The sequence below is a fragment of the Heliangelus exortis genome, chromosome 11, assembly GCF_036169615.1.
Source record: "Heliangelus exortis chromosome 11, bHelExo1.hap1, whole genome shotgun sequence".
Classification (NCBI taxonomy): domain Eukaryota; kingdom Metazoa; phylum Chordata; class Aves; order Apodiformes; family Trochilidae; genus Heliangelus; species Heliangelus exortis.
Genome location: NC_092432.1, coordinates 17,477,232 through 17,497,616, shown reverse-complemented (window position 1 = coordinate 17,497,616; position 20,385 = coordinate 17,477,232). Strand labels below are relative to the sequence as shown.

The window sequence follows — 20,385 nt, the reverse complement described above, 5'->3', positions numbered from 1 at the left end:
ACAGAATATCTCTGTATTTAGGTATGTTTTGTTTAAATTGAGAGGAGAATTAATTCCTTTTTTTTTTTTTTAATTGAACTTCTGAATATTTGTGTGTTTGGGACTATTATAGGTGTAAATAAAGTAATGGTTAATTGTATGTGTACTTCAGATGGTATTGTGAGTATTGTTCATTCCTCTACTAGATTTAAATGAACATATTGAATCTTAATTTGAGTGTAAGCTGGAAGAAGATATTTTGACACATATATGAAGACTGTGACCTAATACTGATCATGCTGGCATACAGTCTCCTAATTGCTGTCACCTTTGCTATAAGTATATTGTTTAATGGCATAATGGGCAGTACAGGTGAAAGATGGGAAATTTTTCGACTTAGTTTATAAAATACAAACATAACATTTTTACTGCTTCTATCTTTAGTAAAATTACAAAGGAATATACCTTGCAAACAAGATATATATACAACTCATGACAAGCATTATATACAATTCATAGCAATTCCTCTTATCAGAAATATACCTTGTTTTAGGTTTAAATGAACAAACATTATATAAATTCATAACAACCCCCCCCTTTTCTTTTATGACAGATTTTGTTCATTAAACCGCTGTAATTCTTGGTGGCTTAGTGCAAAAATCCCTGCTTCTTCAGACTCATTGGATAATACTTGTTCATTTTGAGTATGCATAAACATGAAATGAGCTGCTTCTAAGCGATTTTTAATTAGTGCAATTACTTTATTAAAAATACAAGGCCCAAAGGTTAGTCCTAAAACAAATAGTATGAACGGCCCTGCTATAGTGGACAATAATGTTGTAAGCCAAGGGAACTGCTGGAACCAAGATTCATACCAATTTTGATGTATTTCTTGTTCTCTTTTTTGCTTTTCTAGCCCTTCTCTTAATGCGGTCATAGTATCTCTCACTACCCCAGTATACAGCATACACACAGTGTTATGAATTGTAGACTGTTTGTTCATTTAAACCTTAAGCAGGCTGTATTTCTGAAAGGGGGGAATTGTTATGAATTGTATATAATGTCTGTTGTGGATTCTATATATATAGTTTGCAAGGTACCTTCCTTTGTAATTTTACAAATATAGGTAAAGATAGAAGCAGTGAAAAATGTTATGTTTATAGTTTATAAAACAAACCGTGGGAAATGCTCGGGAGGTGCTACGTGACAAGAAACACATTTCTAAGAAGATCCACAGACCCCTAGCAACACTGCGCACATGCGCAGAACGAACAGGGCCGAAATTCGTGACGCCAGCAGGTGGCGGACTATAAAATGAAAGGAACCTAAGTCGGAGCTGTGCTGTCTTGTCGGAGCGAGGACTCCCGGAGCGCCCAGCGCTGTTTTTGCTTGTTGTCGCTTGCTCATAAATTCTAATTAGTTTTAATTGGCGTGTCCTGGTCAATTTTTAGGACCTAATTTATAACACACAGCATTCTTCATGCAAGGCCGCACAAACTCCTTCTTGTTGTAAAAATAATGAATCCAGCCCACGTCGGTTTTGTAACACCACTTCAGATAAGGATCTTAAAGATGTCTCGAGTGCACTTATAGATTGCTCTACCCGTACTAAGTCCTTGTTATGAATTGTATGCTGAAATATTTCCACGTGAAGCTCCATGTAAAATACAGTAACTGGCTTTTTTTTTTTTTTTTTTTTTTTTTTATGGAACATTAGTGACACCAAGTGGTTATATTTGGTTATGGACTTGTATTTTAGGCTCAGATCTGAATAAGATTCTGTACAGGGAATGAGGAAAAAAAAAAGAACCAAAATCACTGCAAAGCTGTTGTAAAGTTTCATGACATTTATTATGAAATAATATTTCCTCTTCGGGGGAGGGGAATGGGGAGAGGGGAGAAAGACTGCAACAACACACTTTCAAAGAAAACAACAGACCATGAATCTGAACAGAGTCCTGAATGCAGAACCTCCAAGGGGTTCATGATGATCCTGCAGGAGCCAGTTGTGCAGCTTCCAGTCCCTACTGGGACTTCACTGCTGCAGTGCAAGAGCTTTGCCAGCTAAACCTGGCAAATCTTAACCAGTGCTTCCTCAATGCTGCAATCAACTTTTAACTAGCTAGCATTAGTAGACAGAGACAACTGACAAATCTAATGTGTTTAATGTGCAAAAGATGTGAGCATCATCTTGTTGGAAGCGCCTTACACGGGTCAAACCACTTAAAGTCCCAGAGAGTTCGTTTCTGTGAAGAACTCCAAAATCTGCAAGTCTAAGAGGCATTTCCCTCCAGGATCGTGGACGATGGGCAAACATCAAGCTAGAGGGGACATAAAGGAACCTTGCCTTTATTCTTCTTATAGAAGCATTAAGACAACATAGAAACTAAAACAAAGCTAATACAATCATTAATCATGGTTTTAAGAATTCACTTATTCAGGCTGCCTGCATCCTAAAAGACAGGCAAACAGAAAAAGTACAGCACTGAGAATGTACTGCTAAAGACTACCCAGAGAAAAAATAATGTGACAATCAAGACTTCAAGAATCTGTATCTTCTTTTGCTACACTACATCTGATGCCCATCTGTATGCAATGTAATTTCTATCTAATCATGGTACAGACTAGTAGTAGCAAGCACAAACCTAACTCACTTAGTGCAGACTTACTCAAAGACCCTCCCGCCAAACTGTATTTGGTCTGCTTTGGGACACTGTTAAAAGGAGCTCTCTGCACACACAAGCTGCTTAGGAGTCTACTGTAAACATGCATATTGTGTATTAATATGCCAGGTATTTCTCCTCAGCCCCCAGAGGATCAGTTTCTTATTTGAGACTACATACCAGTGTCCTGGACAATTCATTGGTTTGAGAGCAAAAATTTCCTTCTCAACCTCAAAAGAGAACATATTTTCACTGTAGTGCTGCCAGTGGCCTGAAGCTTCCCAGAGCTTACTGTTGAAGACGTTTGGAGATACAACTTCAGTAAAATCCCGCCTACGGTATTCCTCCTAATAAAAAACATCAGTATTTTTAAAAAGTTGATACAGATTTTGACAAGCAAAAGCCTCATTCTTTTTAACAATGCTCTTAGGATAGTGATTTTCTGGGAAACAAAAGGACTATTGCACATGTAGGTTGTTCACAGCTAGAAAGAGCACATGCTTTACTCTGTTCTGTTTTGAAAAAGGTTAGTGCTGTATAATCACAGTGAAAATCTGGTATATATTTACATACACAGATGTCTTCTCTTTCTGGGGATAGCTCAGTGCTATGAATGGCCTATCCCTCAGGATCAACAACTGACACTGGGCTTGTTAGAAGTTACATTAGTATATACTCACTCGTATGAAATCCACAAGTGTGTTATAAATAAAGGCACCTCTGGGGAGGAAAAAGCAGCTTCCAGGACTCAGATCATGAAAGAAGAAGAGCTCTTGCTCCTAAGTAAATTAAAACCACTAAATTAGCACCACTTCAGAACCACAGACCATGATTACTTCACATATGTTGAGACTCTATCCACAAAAATGAAATACTGCTGTAACAAGATGATTTCCAACAGTCTGTAAACTCTCAGCAACAGTAGTTCTCTGCAGTTCTTACTCATTAAAGTTTGTAGTAATACTTGAATTCCATTTGACTGGAATTACCTTTAGTAACCAAAGCAATTAAGCTACTCATCATATCTGAGGGCTGATGGCTGAAGGTTGAGAGCCAGTTGCTCTTTAACAGTATTCTGTCTCAAAAACAGCTCAGAAGTGTGGCTTTGACACATCTTTGGAGAACTTCAGCCTCCTCAGTGTCATTGATATCAAACACACAGAAACCAGATCAATTGCTTAATTGGTACTAGATTTTGTTTTGAAGATATAATCAAACAAATACTAAACAAATACTTAAGTCTTAATGAGTTAAAAGAAATAACCATGAACACTTCTGTAAAGGTAATTTTTCTACTTCTTCTCTGTAAATTCCCCAGTGGCTCCTCCTTTTCCAAGTTACCCTCAGTTGTTCATTTTTGTTAATGAAGGCCCTTCAGAGTCTCTTTTTTACACCTGCCAATAGGTGGTGAAGGGTTAATCCCTGCACCCTCTTGGTTAGAAATGTTGACTTTCACTTACACTTGAGTTTCTCTAACAAATGCCTCCCATCTTTCACCTGTACTGCCCATTATGCCATTAAACAATATACTTATAGCAAAGGTGACAGCAATTAGGAGACTGTATGCCAGCATGATCAGTATTAGGTCACAGTCTTCATATGTGTCAAAATATCTTCTTCCAGCTTACACTCAAATTAAGATTCAATATGTTCATTTAAATCTAGTAGAGGAACGAACAATACTCACAATACCATCTGAAGTACACATACAATTAACCATTACTTTATTTACACCTATAATAGTCCCAAACACACAAATATTCAGAAGTTCAATTAAAAAAAAAAAGGAATTAATTTATTCTCCTCTCAATTTAAACAAAACACACCTAAATACAGAGATATTCTGTAATACCATTAATTTTCTTTACCTGTATATTGTGGTAGTTGGTGTGTTCACCTTCTCATTAAGGATATGACACTTAAACTTGTTATACTGTGTGAGGAAACATGGAAAGTCAGAAACATCCATGAAATTACTAATAAATTCTATTTTTAAATTATGTACTAATAGTGCAAATATATCAGTAAAAGACAAACAAACAAAGGAAATTGCATGATCACATTCTATGTTTATGAAAAAGTTCAACACTCTTTCAGACAAGAAAAAAAAGAAAAGAAAAAAAAAACAAAACACAAGAAAACCATCCTTATTTCCCTGAGTTTGTGTTAAACATAGTCATTACCACCTGAACACCTCAAAGCACTTTTTAAAGGCAACTGAAACATAGTACAGTGAGACTGGTAATATTTGATACATGAAAGAGAGGACTAGAGGCTGCAGCCTTTTTTGTCTTGTCTTTGCCAGTGAATGAGTACCAATTTCTCTATCTTGCTAAGCCCGAGGTGGCTTTGCACAACAAGAAATTATTTTTATTATAGTCTGAAAACATTCTGAATATTGAGAGAAATAAGGAGAGGGGGAGAAAAAGCTGCTATTATTTTGATTTGTTTTACTGGACAGGTACTATTCTCATGAGTCAGATACGTGCAGTATTTTATAAAAAGTTACATTTTAAAAGACCATTGTGCTACTCCAAAGATTTACCTTAAACATATCCAACAGAATCTCCTTTCTGACTTCCAGTCTTTCAAAAGCCTGCTTCTCTTTTATGATGTTTTTACAGTGGTTTTCTAGCAGTGGGAATTCAGTACTAGATACACCTCTAAACGAATAGATACAAGCAAAAGAAATAGGAATTCTTTTGATATTCCCATTTTCAAGTCAATACTTTCTAGTGGTCTAATCAGAAAACCATGGAATGCATTGTGATTTATCACAGTATTTTCTTACCGTTACTTAAAACTGGGTGTACTTTGAGACACCAATCTCAGAAATAGAAATGGTGACACCCTGAATAAACCCACTGCAATCACCCCTAGAACAGTCTGACATGCTTAAATGTCTCGAAGATCTGCAGCTCTACGTATACATGAGAAAAAAGTTAAAACCTTGGCTGCAAGAGCTAGCTTATCAGCTGATGCAGATTCAGTATTCTCACTGACTCCTAAAGATAAGTAAAAAACAGAATTGTAAAGCTGTGCACAGGGATTAGAGAAATAGTAAACAACTACATAAGTTACAAGCATACGTGCCATTTCTACAAGTGACTGTGGCACTTTGAACCTAAAGTCCCTTGATTCGTCAAGGAACCCATCTCTATATCCCAGAACTTCAGCAAGTTTTATCCATTCTATGATTTTTCACAGAACATTCAACTATTCCAAGTCTGAATGAGCAGGTGTCTGAAAACTGCTCTTGAATTTAAATATACACATACACTCACCATATATGCATACATAGACCTATACTGAGAAAAAAAACCTGTTAGTTTGGAACCAGACATGATTTTACCCTTAACATGCAGAAACATGACTGAGCAAAAATAATACTAATACTGAGCTTCAAGACAAGTTCTTAAGCAATGAACTTTTACCTGTCTTCAAGGTACATGTCATAATAAAATCCACTCTCAATCGGTGGTCCATAGCATAAGCAGCCCCCAAAATAACCTTCCATGGCCTCTCCAAGAATACGAGCACTTGAATGCCAATAAACCTGCAAATAAAAGCCAGGGGAGAAGCCATGGGGTTACTGGCAATGCACAGCGAAAAAGAAAAAACAAAACAAAGGTATACCTGAAGGTGGGAAACAATGGAATCTGTGCTGTTTAAACTGTGTGAGAAGTAGAACAAATTCCTGTTCTCATTTTGAAATACACTAAATGAATAATACAGTGGCAAATGTTGCAATAAATCCCCATCTTGTTTCAGTCTGAAAGATGACTACACCTCTGCACAATTCCGTCACCTTAGTATTTATTCTCCCTTGTTCATTTATAGTTAGTTTTCGGGCAGTTAAAAGTCTATACAATACTAGCTGCATCTAAAGCAACACAGCCAATTAAGTTAGTGTTGCCCACATACAGTACATTTATCAATAGGGCTCCAAACCACATTATATGGTCAGAGGGGAGTCAACAACCCAGTGTATCAATACAAGTCTTATGTTCTACAAGTCCCTATTAAATCAGACCACTTCATAGCAACTGCTCCAAGATAAAGCCTTTACAGCCTTCCAAAATGCCTCAAACCAGCTTAATCACATGAATAATTCTTTGATAAAACAAAGTCTAACCCTAGCACATAAAGATAAACATGGCTTTAAGTATGAATGATGCAAATTTGATATTGGACTTTTTTTAGAAAACTGTAAGACTGCTTCACTGTTGCTTTCAGTGTCTGTTCTTCAAATGCACAAACCACAGAAAACGTATCTTAGAGGACAACAAACTATTTCAAATTAGCATAGAAGCTGAGATAGTCTGTATGATCATGTTCAAGAAATAACCTGTTTATGCAGAAAGATGGAAAGAACACCAAGATTTTATTCATCTATAAATTATGGATGCTTAGTATCTAATCCTGGTCAAATCATGTCAAACACCTTAAAGTTTTGTTGTTTTCTTTTTTTTTTTTTATTCAAGATTTTAAATGCACAATGGTGCAATCAATTTCATGCCATCAGTTCCCTTAATCAAGCAGAAACCACTAGGTGTTTACTCACAGCTTTTGCTTCTTCATTATCAAACATGAGCAGTTCCAGAGAGCAATCTCCCTCCAGTGGACGGTCCAGGTCCCACAGTTCACCATTCACTTTGGCTATGACTGCATTTGAACCCAACACTTGACTGAAAAACAGATGACAAGAGACCAGAATATTTAGTTCAGAGTTGCAAAAGTGTTTAGGTGTAAGAGCCCACCCACACTTCATAGCACCTGAAGACATTTAATTTTTGTTTCTTTGGTCTTCTTAAAACTCTCCTACTTTTAAGGTATAGACCCTTAAAATCTTCAAGCTTCATTCAATGACTTATCAGTGCTGGTGATCTGGAGGGAAGAATGCTTCTAATAACACTTTCTGCTCCTATCTGGTAACTCACAAAATTTGGATGTCTATTAATCCTACCCATCTCACTGTTTGTTTTGTTTTTTAATAGGTAGCAAGTATTATGATCCCAGCACAGAACCACCAGCATCACTCAGACCAGGACCTTCACTCAGCTGTTTTTTCCACATTAAGCTGAAGTTTCAATGCCTTCCAAATAAACCACCTTCAGAGTCACCACGTGCTGCCCATGACATAGGTATTTTCAGCAAGATGGTAAGAGAGAAACGATAGCAACAGATTTATCACTGCGAAAGTACAACTTCTTGAATTTGCAGGTTACCTAATTCCCACAGCTAATTGATATGGTGTGGTTTTCCAAGATTCGCCATCAGCCACCTTCCCATCTGTCAGAGTAATCTTGATTGGCTTGCTCTCATTGGCTGCTCTGTAAGCTAGCAAAGCATCATGCTCTTTTTTCAGTGCTTCATAAAGCTTCAGTCTGTCTTTAATGAAGCTTGGCTCAGACTGGAGCTGTACAAATAAATCACACACATATATTTCATGAAAGAAATAGAATAAAAGTTGTCACAGTGTTCATCAACACCTAGAGTTTCCAACTGAGACCAGATTTAACTGTATGAGAATTTATACCAATATGCAGTAAAGCATTTGTAAATAATTATATGCAGGATCGTCCCACCCAACTTGCTGATTGTTTTATAGTGGCTTTCCAATTTTACAATGCACATACATTAATCTGGGCCTAAATGGCTTTGTGGGTAGGACCTCAGAAAGCAGCCTGTATTCTTGCCTCAGAGTTTTATTTGGCTGACACCCTAGAGAAATTTGGATCACTCCAGTAAGTCCTCATTTTGCCAGTCCGTTCAAAGTATCAGATTCAAATAAGATAGTTCACAGGAAGTTTCCTTTAGGTTAGCATAAAGTGAATTATTGAGATCTACTGAACTACAGCCCGTGCTGCCAACATCCCCATCATCATGCATTCTGTTAAGCAATTCATGAACCACCACCAATTCAGGAACCACAGCATACTGCCCCTTATTTCCCCAAGAGCCAAAACGCTTTATTTATGTAAAGAGTAGGTATCTAGGCACATTTAAGCAACCCTAGCAATTCCATGCAAAATAAAACTCTTAAGAAAAAGGTTTTTTTCCTATATGCATACTGTAGCAAGCCTTCTCAAAATCTCAAATTTCAAAATCGAGCAAAGATTTTCAGATTTCAGCACTTTTTCAGATCACGGCCAGACACTATTCCTTCCATTATTACGTAGTATAAAATAACAACGTACATTGTTCCGGTGTTGGTTCCCAGGTTCGTTTTCTTTTTTCTTTTCCTCTTTATTTGGATTCACTGCAACAGACGGACTTGCACTGGAGACTTTCTGAAAACAGTGATGAAGTACACCCCTAAGCTTTTAAGACTTTCCCCACCGATCATTGAAACAAAATAAACCAGATTAGTACAACACTGGGCTAAAAAGGCAATTAACATTAAGATGCCTCCTTAGTACAAAGGAAAGACTTCTCCCGATACATCTAAACTGCATCCTCCTGATGTTTAGCAGACAGCAAAACAGCTCACCAAGCAAAATCTTATAAACACAATTTACCCAATTTAGCTTAGGCAGCCATCACCAACGAAGTCTCCCCAGGGACACCGTGGGAGACTAAAGCGTGATTATTGCCCAGTGGACACTGTAAAAACTTTCGGTGGTCTTGATAGACTCATTCCACCATTGCGGAAAGGCAGGGACTGCCGGGAAAGGCACGGGCCAGTGCCCCGGGCGCATGGGAAGTGCGGACAGGGACCGAGCCAGGCTTACCGGCCCCCGATGGCCGGGTCCCGGAATTCACCTCCTCTCGAGTCCCTCCCGCTCCTTCCCCCCCACAGACCCGGCCCATCCCGGAGCGATGCGGCCGCTCCCCCCCGCCAGGCCCGGCGCTGCCCGCCGCCCTACCCCGCCCGGCCCCGCGGCGCTCCCCGCCCGGGCGCTACCTCTCCGCCGCCGCGCGCTGGGGGTTTCGCCGCCGCGGGGCCCGCCCTGCCCAGTTCGGCCGCCAGACTGCGGCGCAGGTGCAGGAGGCGGTATTGCAGCTTCTCATTCTCGGCCCTCAGACGCTGCGGCTCGGGGCTGCAGGTCCCGGGGCAGCACGCCGCCTTCTGCTCCCTCAGCCGGCCGACCTCCGCCGTCAGCCAGCGCAGCTCCTGCTCCTGCTGCTGCTGTAGGCGCCCCGCCGGCACCCTAGCCGCCGTCGTCGCCACCGCCATCATGCCCTGGCGGTACCGCTTCGCCGCCGCCTTCTGCGGCGGGACGCGCGGCGCAGCCCCGCCCCGCTCCGCCTCCTCGACTCCACCCCCGCACCCCCGGCAATACCGCCAGGCCGAGACCCCCGCTCTCCGGCCAGGGACGGAGGGATTAAGGGTCCTTGGAAAAGAGTTCCTGTTGTCATTATTCCTCTTTCTAACTAGTCAGACAGTTTCGTGCAGCCCGCACTGCTCTGGGGTAAATCACACACCCGCCCATCTTCCTCCGAAGCAGACGGGCAATTGGGAAGCGCCAATATCCACAACTCCTCAGTCCCAGTTTACCTCCCGGTGTTCTCTGAAAAGCTTTTCTCTATAGCCCTCAAAAGTAACAAACTAAATAAACTAAATAGTATTCGCGTCACTAATTCTTAAAATCCTGATCATGCCATTTTGTGGAGCTCGAGACAAAACAGTTTGTAATAGGCAGGGAAAAAACACATCAAATTTGTTTTCTGCTCCCAAGTATCCAATTTAGCACCTGTCAAGCTCCTGGGACAATCTCACGGCTACGGTCCAACCATAACATCCCAAACTGGAGCTATTGTTATGCCTTAAAGTAACACATAATTCCACTCATCCTTACTCCAGATAGAGTGTCACATGCGAGGCTTGTTATAGCTACCACCAACCACAAGGTGACAGACAATGCTTCCAAACAATTCTGTACAACCTGGCTAGTTGTTTGGATGGTGATACAATAAAACTCTTAAATTGTTATATGGTCAGTGGTCAAGTTTTATGTAGACAGATAGATGTAATTTCAGAAACACAAGAAGCCTGACAGGAGGATATAGTGAGTGCATCTGAAGCCCTAAGAACTGAAAATACTGTACTCCTTATCCTGAAAGCTTGGCAAAATACTTTTGTTTACCACACAATATGTGAGGTACCCTCAAGAAAAATGCAGGTAAAGCCACAGGAGGGAGGCCATAGATGCATTATCAGCTGGAGGTAATGGACACAGAAAAAACAAACAGAAACAGGAGGAGGAAGTATTCACAGCTTTCATTTTACTGGGAATTCATGTTGACAGAAAGTATGAAAACAAGACCAAAAAGTCCGTGTATTAAGCAGCATTTGCGTAAGAGAGGTTATGTAATGTGTGATCCTCAGTGACAGATTACCAGTGGCAGAACACCTCCACTAGGATTGCAGTAATCCTCACTATTAAACTTGGGTCATGAAATGGGAGCTATATGACATTTTATTTTGCTTGGGCACAACTTAAAGATATATACATGCAGAAATGTTATTCTTAACAGTAACATACTTATCTTCACAAAATAAGTTCTTATTCGGTAATCTTTTTTTTTCTACCTTTTGCACATAGGATTACAATATATTGTAAGAAACATGCTTTAGAAATTCCATTCTAATGTAAATATAACAATATAATCAATATGCAAGAATAGGAAGTGGAGGGCATTTATATTGTAGTTTGGGTATGGCCTCTGAGGAATACAAAATTAAAGTGTAGAGTAGACACTTTATTTTATGTCCTGTACCAGCTTGTACAGATTATTTCAGTTTGATCAGCTGTCTTCTTTAATAAATTACTTTTTTGCAAAGGGACATCTTTGAAGATCAGTTACAGAATTAAAAAGTAACAGTAACTAAGCAATTCTCAGTCCCATCACTATGGTTCAGAAGCTGTTAACAGTTGTAACGGGCTAATTAGTGTAATGTAATCCTCTTAGGAGGCTGCAGGCACTGAGCTAGATTTCTTTATAATTTGTATGTAGGCCTTCTTTATTCCATTAGAATTAAAATAATTACAGATAGCAGTATGTATTTGCATTCTATCTACCCACATTATGTTTACTTTGCATACTGAACACTGCACAGCAAATGCAGAAGTGGAATTTTCTATTTATTTAAATATCAAAATGTTTGGAAGAACAGCCAAGTCTTGGTTTTATAACTGTGCAAAATATACCAAAAGAGAAAATGAAAACAGGAATAAGTGGCTTTCTGAAATCCCAAGCAGTCACAGAGAGAAAATACTGGAAGAGCTGGATATGAACAAAGTGCTGTCATATTTGGTTTACCAGAGAGTCTTTTCCTTGGAGGAATACAAAGACATTTGGTCACAGGAGAGCTACAAGAAGAGAACTGAATATTTTTTAGATAAACTCTCTTTAAAAGGCCCAAGTGCTTTCTCTGCTTTTTGTTCCATTTTGGAGGAGGTCTGTCCTAACTTGCTGTCATGCTTTCACCTTGGCTATGAAGGTAAGGTCACTCTCTGCTTTGAAATGCTTAAGTGTATATCGGTAACATCTTGGAATCCTTTGACACGAATAGTTGTTTGCTATAATTAGTGTTTACTTTCTCTCTTGAACTAAACAAGACACAGTATTTGCTGTCTATATGGTTCTTTGTCATAAAGGAGAAAATAATGGGAAGGTAAATTTATTAAAAACATAAATATTATACTTTGAACCTTTAAACTAGTATCAAAATACTGTATATAACATTGCTGCTACTAATGAATACAAGTAAGAATAGGGGAAAGCATTCCTAAGTACTACAGATAAATCTTTGTTCAGAAATGTAACACCAATCTTTTATTTTCCTTCCCATTTTTAAAATACTTAAAAATAGATTGAGAAGTTCTATAGGCATAGTGCCGAGTAGTTGATCCCTTCCACATTTTTATTGTAAGTAGCATTATTTACTGGACCTATCTGTAAACGACTGCCTGGAAAAGACTACATTACTAAATATAAAAAATACAATTGTAGTTAATCGTGTTACTTGGGCATCAGGCACTATTCATACCTTTATTAGATACTAGTAAAGATAACATGAAAAAATATGCAGAGTGTTTACAATTATATCCTAGTGACCTACTTTCATTTTTTGTGTGTCTGTTATATTCCAAATTTGAGTCTCTCAAATCAGCTAGAGTGTTCTCAGGAACAACTGCAGGGTGTTGCTCAAAGGTTAAAAACAGAATGTTGGCTAGAATTTAATTAAAGCAGTCATATCTTTCACCACTTCTTTCAGTAACAGGTTTAAGCACCTATTTATCAATGAAAAACAGTAAATCTGAGTAATGTAATAATTTTAATCAATCAAATAAGAAAAAATAAAATCTAAAACCACTTGACCTCTAAAATAGCTGTGGTCTGTGTTCCCTCTTGAAAACCTAATTACTTTTAAAATTGACAGAGATCCAATTACTTGAGAAGGCATCAGATATTTTACCATAATTTACTTATGAACAGATGCCCATTTAGATGAAATTACAGTATGGTTTTATGGCACTTACAAGAAAAACAAAGAAGATTCAAAAATGTTGTTGTGATTTTTAATAAATCAACAGCGTACGTACTTCATGGATAGCCATGTTAAGAAAAGGCTACTGAGGGCCTTGCAAATATAAATACAATGGATTATAAATACATTATAAAGCCAGTTCTTTTGGAATATAGATTTTGGAATGAAGTTTTGGCTTCCTCTGAATTAACTGTAGAAACAGTGCAGGAGTAATTTTATGATTGTAACAGATTTAAATCTTCCAGTGGGTATAAGGTTTGGGGGGGACAGTACTGTTTTAAAGGGTGATGGCCTCAGTAGCTGGGTGCAAGTCAAGGACTCTGTTTCCCTGACAACATCATAGTAGATACAGAGAAAAAAGGAGAAAGCCAATGCTGCACATTTCCAAAACAGTAAAGGATACTGTCCCCAATCTATTCTGTCTGTCTGTGCCTTGTGTAGACAGAAAAATGCCTCAGGCTGCTTTAGCTCAGCCACTATTACACTCTTTCCTCCTTCACCTCCCCCACTAGCATACATCAAATGTGCAAAGCTCCTTTTAGAATCCATTATTGCTAATAATAATCTACTGGATAGCAGACAAAGGATAACACGTGCTATATATTCACATTAATTCATGCACATCATCTGTTTAAATTCAGGCATGCATGTATGTCACAGATTCAATTAAATGTATTATGCACTACAGATTTATATGCATTGTGGATTTTTATAGTTTCATTTTGATAAACCTGTTTAAAAGTACACAGAGAAGAATGATGAAAAAGAACATTTTTTACTATTTCCATTAATGTAATTTTCTCCTCCACCCCATAGAAGCTGATTATAGGACAAAGGAATCAAAATGGAAGCAATACTGTCTAGATGCCTGCTGAGAAGCTGCTGTGCCTGTGCTATGTGGCTTCAACACCCCAGCTAATGTAGCAGTCATGTGCCAGCCTGTCCACTGTACTTATTAAAGAGACTCTTTATGGCAGGCTGACTGAGCACAGAGAATAGAATCAACCCCCATTATTGATCAACTGCATGTACAGCAGGGGTAAATTTCTGTTCCCTGGACCTGCCCACGTTGGAAGATATGGTTATGTTAATGTGTTTCCATTGTCTTCATGCCCTACAGAAAGAACCATTTGACAGGTGCTGGAAATGTGGCATAGTTCCAAGAGGTCACTCAGTCTCTCGACTAAAGTAGCTCCCTGCAAAAACAGTGGATGATCTACCATCACTTGCATACAGTTAACTTCACACCACTTTGTACTCTTTCATCTCAATATTTCAAAGAATTACACCCACAGTTATTTAAGGGGTGCTATAGCAGTATTTATTCTTCAAGACCTTAGTGATTTGATTCTTCTATTCTTCTAAAATTCTCATTATAGAATAAAGCAAATCTCCTAAGACCCCAGGTGGAGAAACATTTTGTTGGTACTTTCCCAAATGCTATAATACATAATTCAATTCTCCTTTGGCCAGGCAGGAGTTTATATGGAGTAAGAATTACGTAAAATAAATTGTCTGACCTGTACCTCTCAAATCTATTGGAAATATGGAGACAACTTCTATAAAAGGTCATAATAAATTAAATAAATTAAGTTTACCTAAAACAGCCACTAACCCAAGAATCAACATCAGAGACAGAATTGCATCAAACTGTAGTTGTTTTTTTGAACTATGTACCAATTATAAGAGAAATATTTTTGTTGTTATCCAGACGGTACACATAGACGCTTCCCAGCATTATCAGAGCAAACAAAACTGACAGCTATAACAGAGATGGAGCTGCATGAAACCTGTCAGATGAGTGACCAAGAAGGAAGCCCTTCTGCTGAGGAACAACTGAATCAGTCATTCAACAAATACAGGTTAAAATTATCAGTGTCATGATGTCTTTAATGATCACAGTATTTCCTGTCCCTTAGTTTCCACTTAAGTGAAGAACACTACTGATGCTTTCAAGAAGTTTTTAATTTGCTCTAATGTTACTTGGCATTTGTAAACTATGATGCTATTTTGTACAATTAACATCTTTTGATGCTGATGAATGCCGAGAGTCACCTCTGGTTTTCACTACAGGTATTCATTCAGTAGTGATGTAATGCATAGATGACATTCCAAGTTTTCAGTGTTCAGGGACTGAGTACATCCATTTAAGTACATATTCCTCATAAACTTTCTTGGAATATGAGATGGAACATAAGTTAACACTACATTCCTTTCATTATTAATATTATCTTGTTTAAGAGGAAGAGAAACTGAGGAAGTCCTATGTAAGAATAGCATGTAACTTGATACATGCTGGGATCCTAGGATTTAAGTCCCTCCATCTCTGCTTCAGAGATGTAAACCTAAAAAGAGAACACAAACAAAGCTTTGAAAACACCTAAAATGCTGCATGTCATGTAGATAGTATTCAGTTTAGGCATTTGCAGTTGTGTAAATCATGCTTTGCTTAATTTAATATGGAATCTAGCTGAGAGTGGACTTGAGCTTTCAATACTCATTAACTCATTAGCTGTTGAGAAATACTGTAGATAATTTACATACGTCTGGCTAACAGAAAAATGCTTGTTAAAAACTAGTTAAAAGCTGCACTGTTGTTTCAATGTGTCAGTAGCGTATAAATAGTAAATTATGAAGTCTTAGTACCTTTGCATGTCTAGGCTAATATGTTAAGTTTCACCTGGGGACTGGATTACACTACTCTGTAGAAGTGTAGTAAAACTTAATGACTGTGAAATGATTGAAAAAATTGTGGTCGTAAGATGTTAAGTTCACCTTGAATAGGAGAGAAACATGAAATGGTAATGGAATATGAAGACACTTGTTACAATACAGTATGGGCCAAAATTGTACAGTATGGGCTGATATACATCCACAACTAATGAAATCTCAGTCAGAATTTCTTTATATACATTCACAAGAGTTCCAGGAGACTTGGACTTGGAGTCATTCATAATCTGAGTATGTGCTATTTGGCTTTAGGTAGATTAATTCTGTAGCACTGGTCCTGTAACTTCACAAGACAGTTCACTTACAAATCCAAACCAATTAAGATGTGCCTGCAGCAAAAGAACCACACTAGGGAAGTAGTGGTAGACAAATATGAAAGCTTTCCTGAAGCTAGCCTATGCTGGAAATACTTGGTAGCTCTAAAAAAATCAACTAGATATCATAAAGCATGACACTATCAGTATTTCCTTCACTGCACTTTCAGCAGTATTTGCAAATATTCTCAGTCATTTGTAGAGTATTTTTTTTCCAATGACAGAAAAGTGTCACATACATAGGCACTCTGTGGACAAGGTTTTCCTATCTCTGAAGTAAATGACAGAATTCCAGAGGAAGTTAGTGGGAGCATCCTGGTGAGCCAGAGCACTTTAATAACACAGATAACGACAGAAATTACACAGCACACATAGAACTATGCTTCCATATCTATGTTTATACGAGTTATCACTGCAGAACAATGGCTACTTTATGTGTCTGGAAAGAGCAAAATCACCTCAGTTCTAAGCACTGTGATCCTGTTAGTTATGAGTCAACCATCCATAGCCATTAAGTAGTTCAGGCAGTAAAGCACCGTGGGCAAAAAGAAAACAAAATTTAAGTGTGTGGATTCCCATTCAGTTTTTCATTTAAAGATGAGAGCAGAGCTCTAATAAGGATGCCCTGCTCTGCTTTCACAATTTTCCTATTTTGAGCCAGCTCTAGCATCTCTGATAAATACAATAAAAAATGTGACTTTTAACAAAAGGAAACTAAGTTTGGGTTTTGCATATTGTGATTTGGTCTATGACTTCATAGGGCAAGCAGCTTATCTGTAAGCTCACAAAGCTTAACACTCACAAAGATGCAAGTCAGAAGTAACATATCAACTCTCCTGCAAATCAGTGTTAAGGATACATTCTTGGTCTGATTTTGGATCAGAAAACATTGTCTCTGGTTTTCTTTTCTGTCCTCTCTTTAGCTTTTTTCCCAGAACACCACTTCCAAAAAGAGGACAATCTATATTACACAAGTGGATGAAATGACAGGTTGGATAAGTAATTGCCTGAATATGACTTCAAATTAATTAGTACTGCTTTCAACACTTTTTTTTTTTTTTTTTTTTTTTTTTTTTTTTTTTTTTTTTTTTTTTTCTGCTTTCCTTTTTCTCTCAAGCATCAGTGGACATTTGATGATGGCCCTGTGAAAACCATGCAGATGACATAAAAGAAAATAATTATTTTCCTCAAGCTTTCTGTTATTTCCTCCAATAACAGTTTTTATTCTCTTATTGACTGAGAAGTGAAATGCTGAAGCAGACTACTCTCAGTAGAGTTATTAGTACATATGTGTTACTTTCCCATGTTTAAGAAAAGATTGTTTCAGAATGTGTATCCAATAAACTATCAGAAAAAGGAATATCCCAGCTGTGAAAATCAGATAAAATTTTTGCAGTTGTTATAATGCAAACCATTTTTCTTCCCACTGTGACCAACAAGAGATTTCTGCACACAGCTTTTCCTTTTTCACATAAATTGATTATGTTTGTCAGCATTCATGCTTTATAGTGCATGTAATTAATTAGTATTTGAAATCCACTTTATAGATTCCATGCTTTTAAATAAATAGCTTTTCACTATTTGAAATTCAACATTTAGCAATAGGAATAAAGCTTAAGTGTGACAAAACTTCACTGCTAATTACAAATCCGGATGGAAAGAAGACAGTCACTGATTAGCTTTAGGTAATAAAAAATGTGTACTAATCGTGTACACAGTATTTATTCAGGAAGAAGTGCAGAGCTTAGTAAAAGTGCCAGATTCTTACCATTTATTTGGACAGCCATATATTGGTATTTGACAACTCTTAATATCATTACTAATTGAGGAATTAGTATTTTTATGACCTTCTGGCATGTATTTTGTGTTCCTTCAGAAACTTGGTAAAAGCACTGAGAGCATAGTCCAAAAAATTAAATTCATGTTTTAAGCACTATTAAGGATAAAGAGCCAGTTATCTGACAAGGCAATACAGTCTAGCAGTCACAAAAGTATTACTTGTATTTTTCTGTAAGATGACAATCTAATGCTTATAAACTGCAAGTTTCTATTTAACTTCTTACTATTTTATCTTACAAACATATTAACTATACTGTGTGTTAGGCTGAAAAACTTGTGGCATGGCTAAGTAACTACAATATTCTGTTCTTAAAAAAAAAACCTGAGTTAAAAAAAGTAAAATCACACCAAGGCAAGATGATTGAGGAGGTGTTACACTTACTGAATGGCTTATTGAATGAATGTAGAAAATTGGTCTTTCTCATTTTCCATACCATTTGTTAATGAATAGCATAGAAATCCCTCAAATCTTTTGCTTTAGATATAGAGTTTTTTTGTTTTTTGTTTTTTTGGCAATGAACACTCAATGAAATAGTAATCAACAAAAAATATCTCAGAAATTCAATGTGTGATTTAAAACTGCAAAGACATTTATTTTAGTATCTTCTCTCCTCTATTAGGATTAAATTCTTTACTATGAGGGTGGTAAGACACTGGCAGAGGTTGCCCAGGGAAGCTGTGGATGCTCTTCCCTGAAAGTGTTCAAGGCCGGGTTGGATGGGGCTTGGAGCAACCCGGTCTAAGGGCTTTTGTCCCTGTCCATGCAGGGGGGTTGGAACTAGGTGATCTTTAAGGTCCCTTCTAATCCAAACCATTCTGTGATTCTATGATTCTTAAATGCTGTGTCTGAGAAGCTGGGTGCAAGCCAGGGCAATAGGTAGACTCGTTATGTTTAGATTTGAACGGTTTTCCAGTAATTTTCATAGGTATTTAAAGCAGAAGGATGCTTTCTGCACCATAGTAATAATAAACTCAAGAAGCTACTACGCAGCATTTGGCAGTGAATATCGAAAACTAATGGTACCAGCCTCTGATGAAGTCCTGTTTAATTTGGCCACTAGATGGTACTGTGTCACAGTTGTTTAAAACATTTTTTGGCTACCTATTTGAAATGATTGGTGTGAATGATTCTGTCGAATGGTAACAATATCATTAACATTTAGAAGTGATGTTTCCAGTTTTCTTTACACACAGACACACACAGAGGGGTTACGTACAAGCAGCTCAAAGTATTTCTTGATTTTATTTGTTAATATCACTTATGGAGTTCCTTACCAGCCAATATATACACGTAACTATGACATTTCAAAGGCATAGTGACAAATACTGCCTTCCCTTTGTTACTTGTGGAAACAAGAAGAGAGTGGAATTCTGCAGGAGACTGGATCTTCTAACAAACTCAAAAATTTACTGGAGAAAATGCCTTATCAGCAAGGTGCAAAAGTTTGCTGAGGATAGACATTTACGCCATGTAGGAAGTGTGAGAGCTGAATTCATACAACTGTATATGGGTCTTAGGACTTAGTAACAGGGTAACAAAATGGCAGAGGAAATTTAGTGTAGATAAATGTGAAGTGATATATATGGGCAAATGTGTTCTTAGCTTTGTGAACATAGTGAGGAGCTCTGAGCTGTCCCTAAAGTGAAAGCTGGAGATTGTGACAGTTTCATAAAAACTCAGTGCATGGCAGCAGTTAAAAAATGCAAATGTTTTGAATTGTTAGGAAAGGACAATAGAATACAATAGAAAAATATAATTATGCCCCTATACAATGCCATGGTTTGCTCATACCTGTAACATTGTGTGCTGTTCTGTTCTGGTGCTTGCATCTTAAAAATGTTCCATTAGCTCTGAAAATAATTCAGAGAAAGGTAATGATGATCAAATGCATGGGAAGGAATGGTTCCCATATGAAAAATAACTGAGCAGGCTGGAACTCTTTATTCTGGAAAAAGAAACATCTTACAAAGGAGATAAAAAACAAAAAAGTAGAGTGTAAGGATCAGATAAGCAAGTTTGGGGAACTAGGCTGAATTAGGGTGCATCATCCACTGCTTCTAAAAGGAGTGTCAAAGGAGCTGTTAGGTCCTGCCTAGTTGTGCTTTGGACGACTGCATAACAGTAAAAGTGAACAGAAAATGACTTTGCAGTGAGCTGGATCCCACTTTGTCAGGCTTCCCCATCTTAGTGTAGTGAACAGCCAGTCCAGGCTGGAAACACAGTAAGACATTGAGAAAGAGGTCCTGCAAATAAGGAGGTACTTAAGATGTGCCACTGTTCATTCATTTTTTTAGTAATTTGTAGGACGAATGAAATAAATCACTGAACAGGCAGCTCAGAGTAACCACAGGCTCTATCCAA

General features: G+C 37.8%; 2 protein-coding genes and 1 long non-coding RNA gene across 14 annotated transcripts in view; 1 reads left to right on the top strand and 2 right to left on the bottom strand.

Annotated features, from left to right (window-relative positions):
- Window positions 1–2,149: 2,149 nt before the first annotated feature.
- LOC139801127 (uncharacterized) lies at window positions 2,150–3,619 on the bottom strand. Its single transcript, XR_011728075.1, has 3 exons — window positions 3,323–3,619; window positions 2,823–2,989; window positions 2,150–2,300 (listed from the first exon to the last, which is right to left on the bottom strand). It is a non-coding gene; the product is annotated as an uncharacterized lncRNA (long non-coding RNA).
- An 887-nt stretch (window positions 3,620–4,506) lies between these two features.
- On the bottom strand, window positions 4,507–9,828 carry LOC139801125 (threonine--tRNA ligase 2, cytoplasmic-like). The gene is made up of 7 exons (XM_071755017.1): window positions 9,550–9,828; window positions 8,843–8,935; window positions 7,871–8,061; window positions 7,207–7,330; window positions 6,077–6,198; window positions 5,188–5,305; window positions 4,507–4,575 (listed from the first exon to the last, which is right to left on the bottom strand). Exons 1-7 carry the CDS (start codon window positions 9,823–9,825, stop codon window positions 4,507–4,509), a joined length of 993 nt encoding a protein of 330 aa, XP_071611118.1. The 5' UTR covers window positions 9,826–9,828.
- Window positions 9,829–11,732: 1,904 nt separating this feature from the next.
- The window catches only part of TJP1 (tight junction protein 1), a 184,553-nt gene continuing 175,900 nt past the window's right edge, over window positions 11,733–20,385 (top strand). For all 12 annotated transcript variants that reach the window (XM_071755005.1, XM_071755004.1, XM_071755003.1 and 9 more), the window contains exons 1-2: window positions 11,733–12,090; window positions 14,852–15,002. In XM_071755005.1, the coding sequence (XP_071611106.1) occupies window positions 11,748–12,090; window positions 14,852–15,002 (494 nt within the window). In that variant the 5' untranslated portion in view covers window positions 11,733–11,747. The remainder of the gene's footprint in view (window positions 12,091–14,851; window positions 15,003–20,385) is intronic.

Bases quoted from the DNA above. Each gene is read 5' to 3' on its own strand.
- LOC139801125 (XM_071755017.1), bottom strand. From the start codon at position 9,825: ATGATGGCGGTGGCGACGACGGCGGCTAGGGTGCCGGCGGGGCGCCTA. The intron at 7,331-7,870 runs GTAACCTGCAAA...TCTGTTTTTCAG, and splicing joins CAATTAGCTGTGGGAATTAG to TCAAGTGTTGGGTTCAAATG. The intron at 6,199-7,206 runs GTGAGTAAACAC...TTTTATTTGCAG, and splicing joins ATAATGAAGAAGCAAAAGCT to GTTTATTGGCATTCAAGTGC.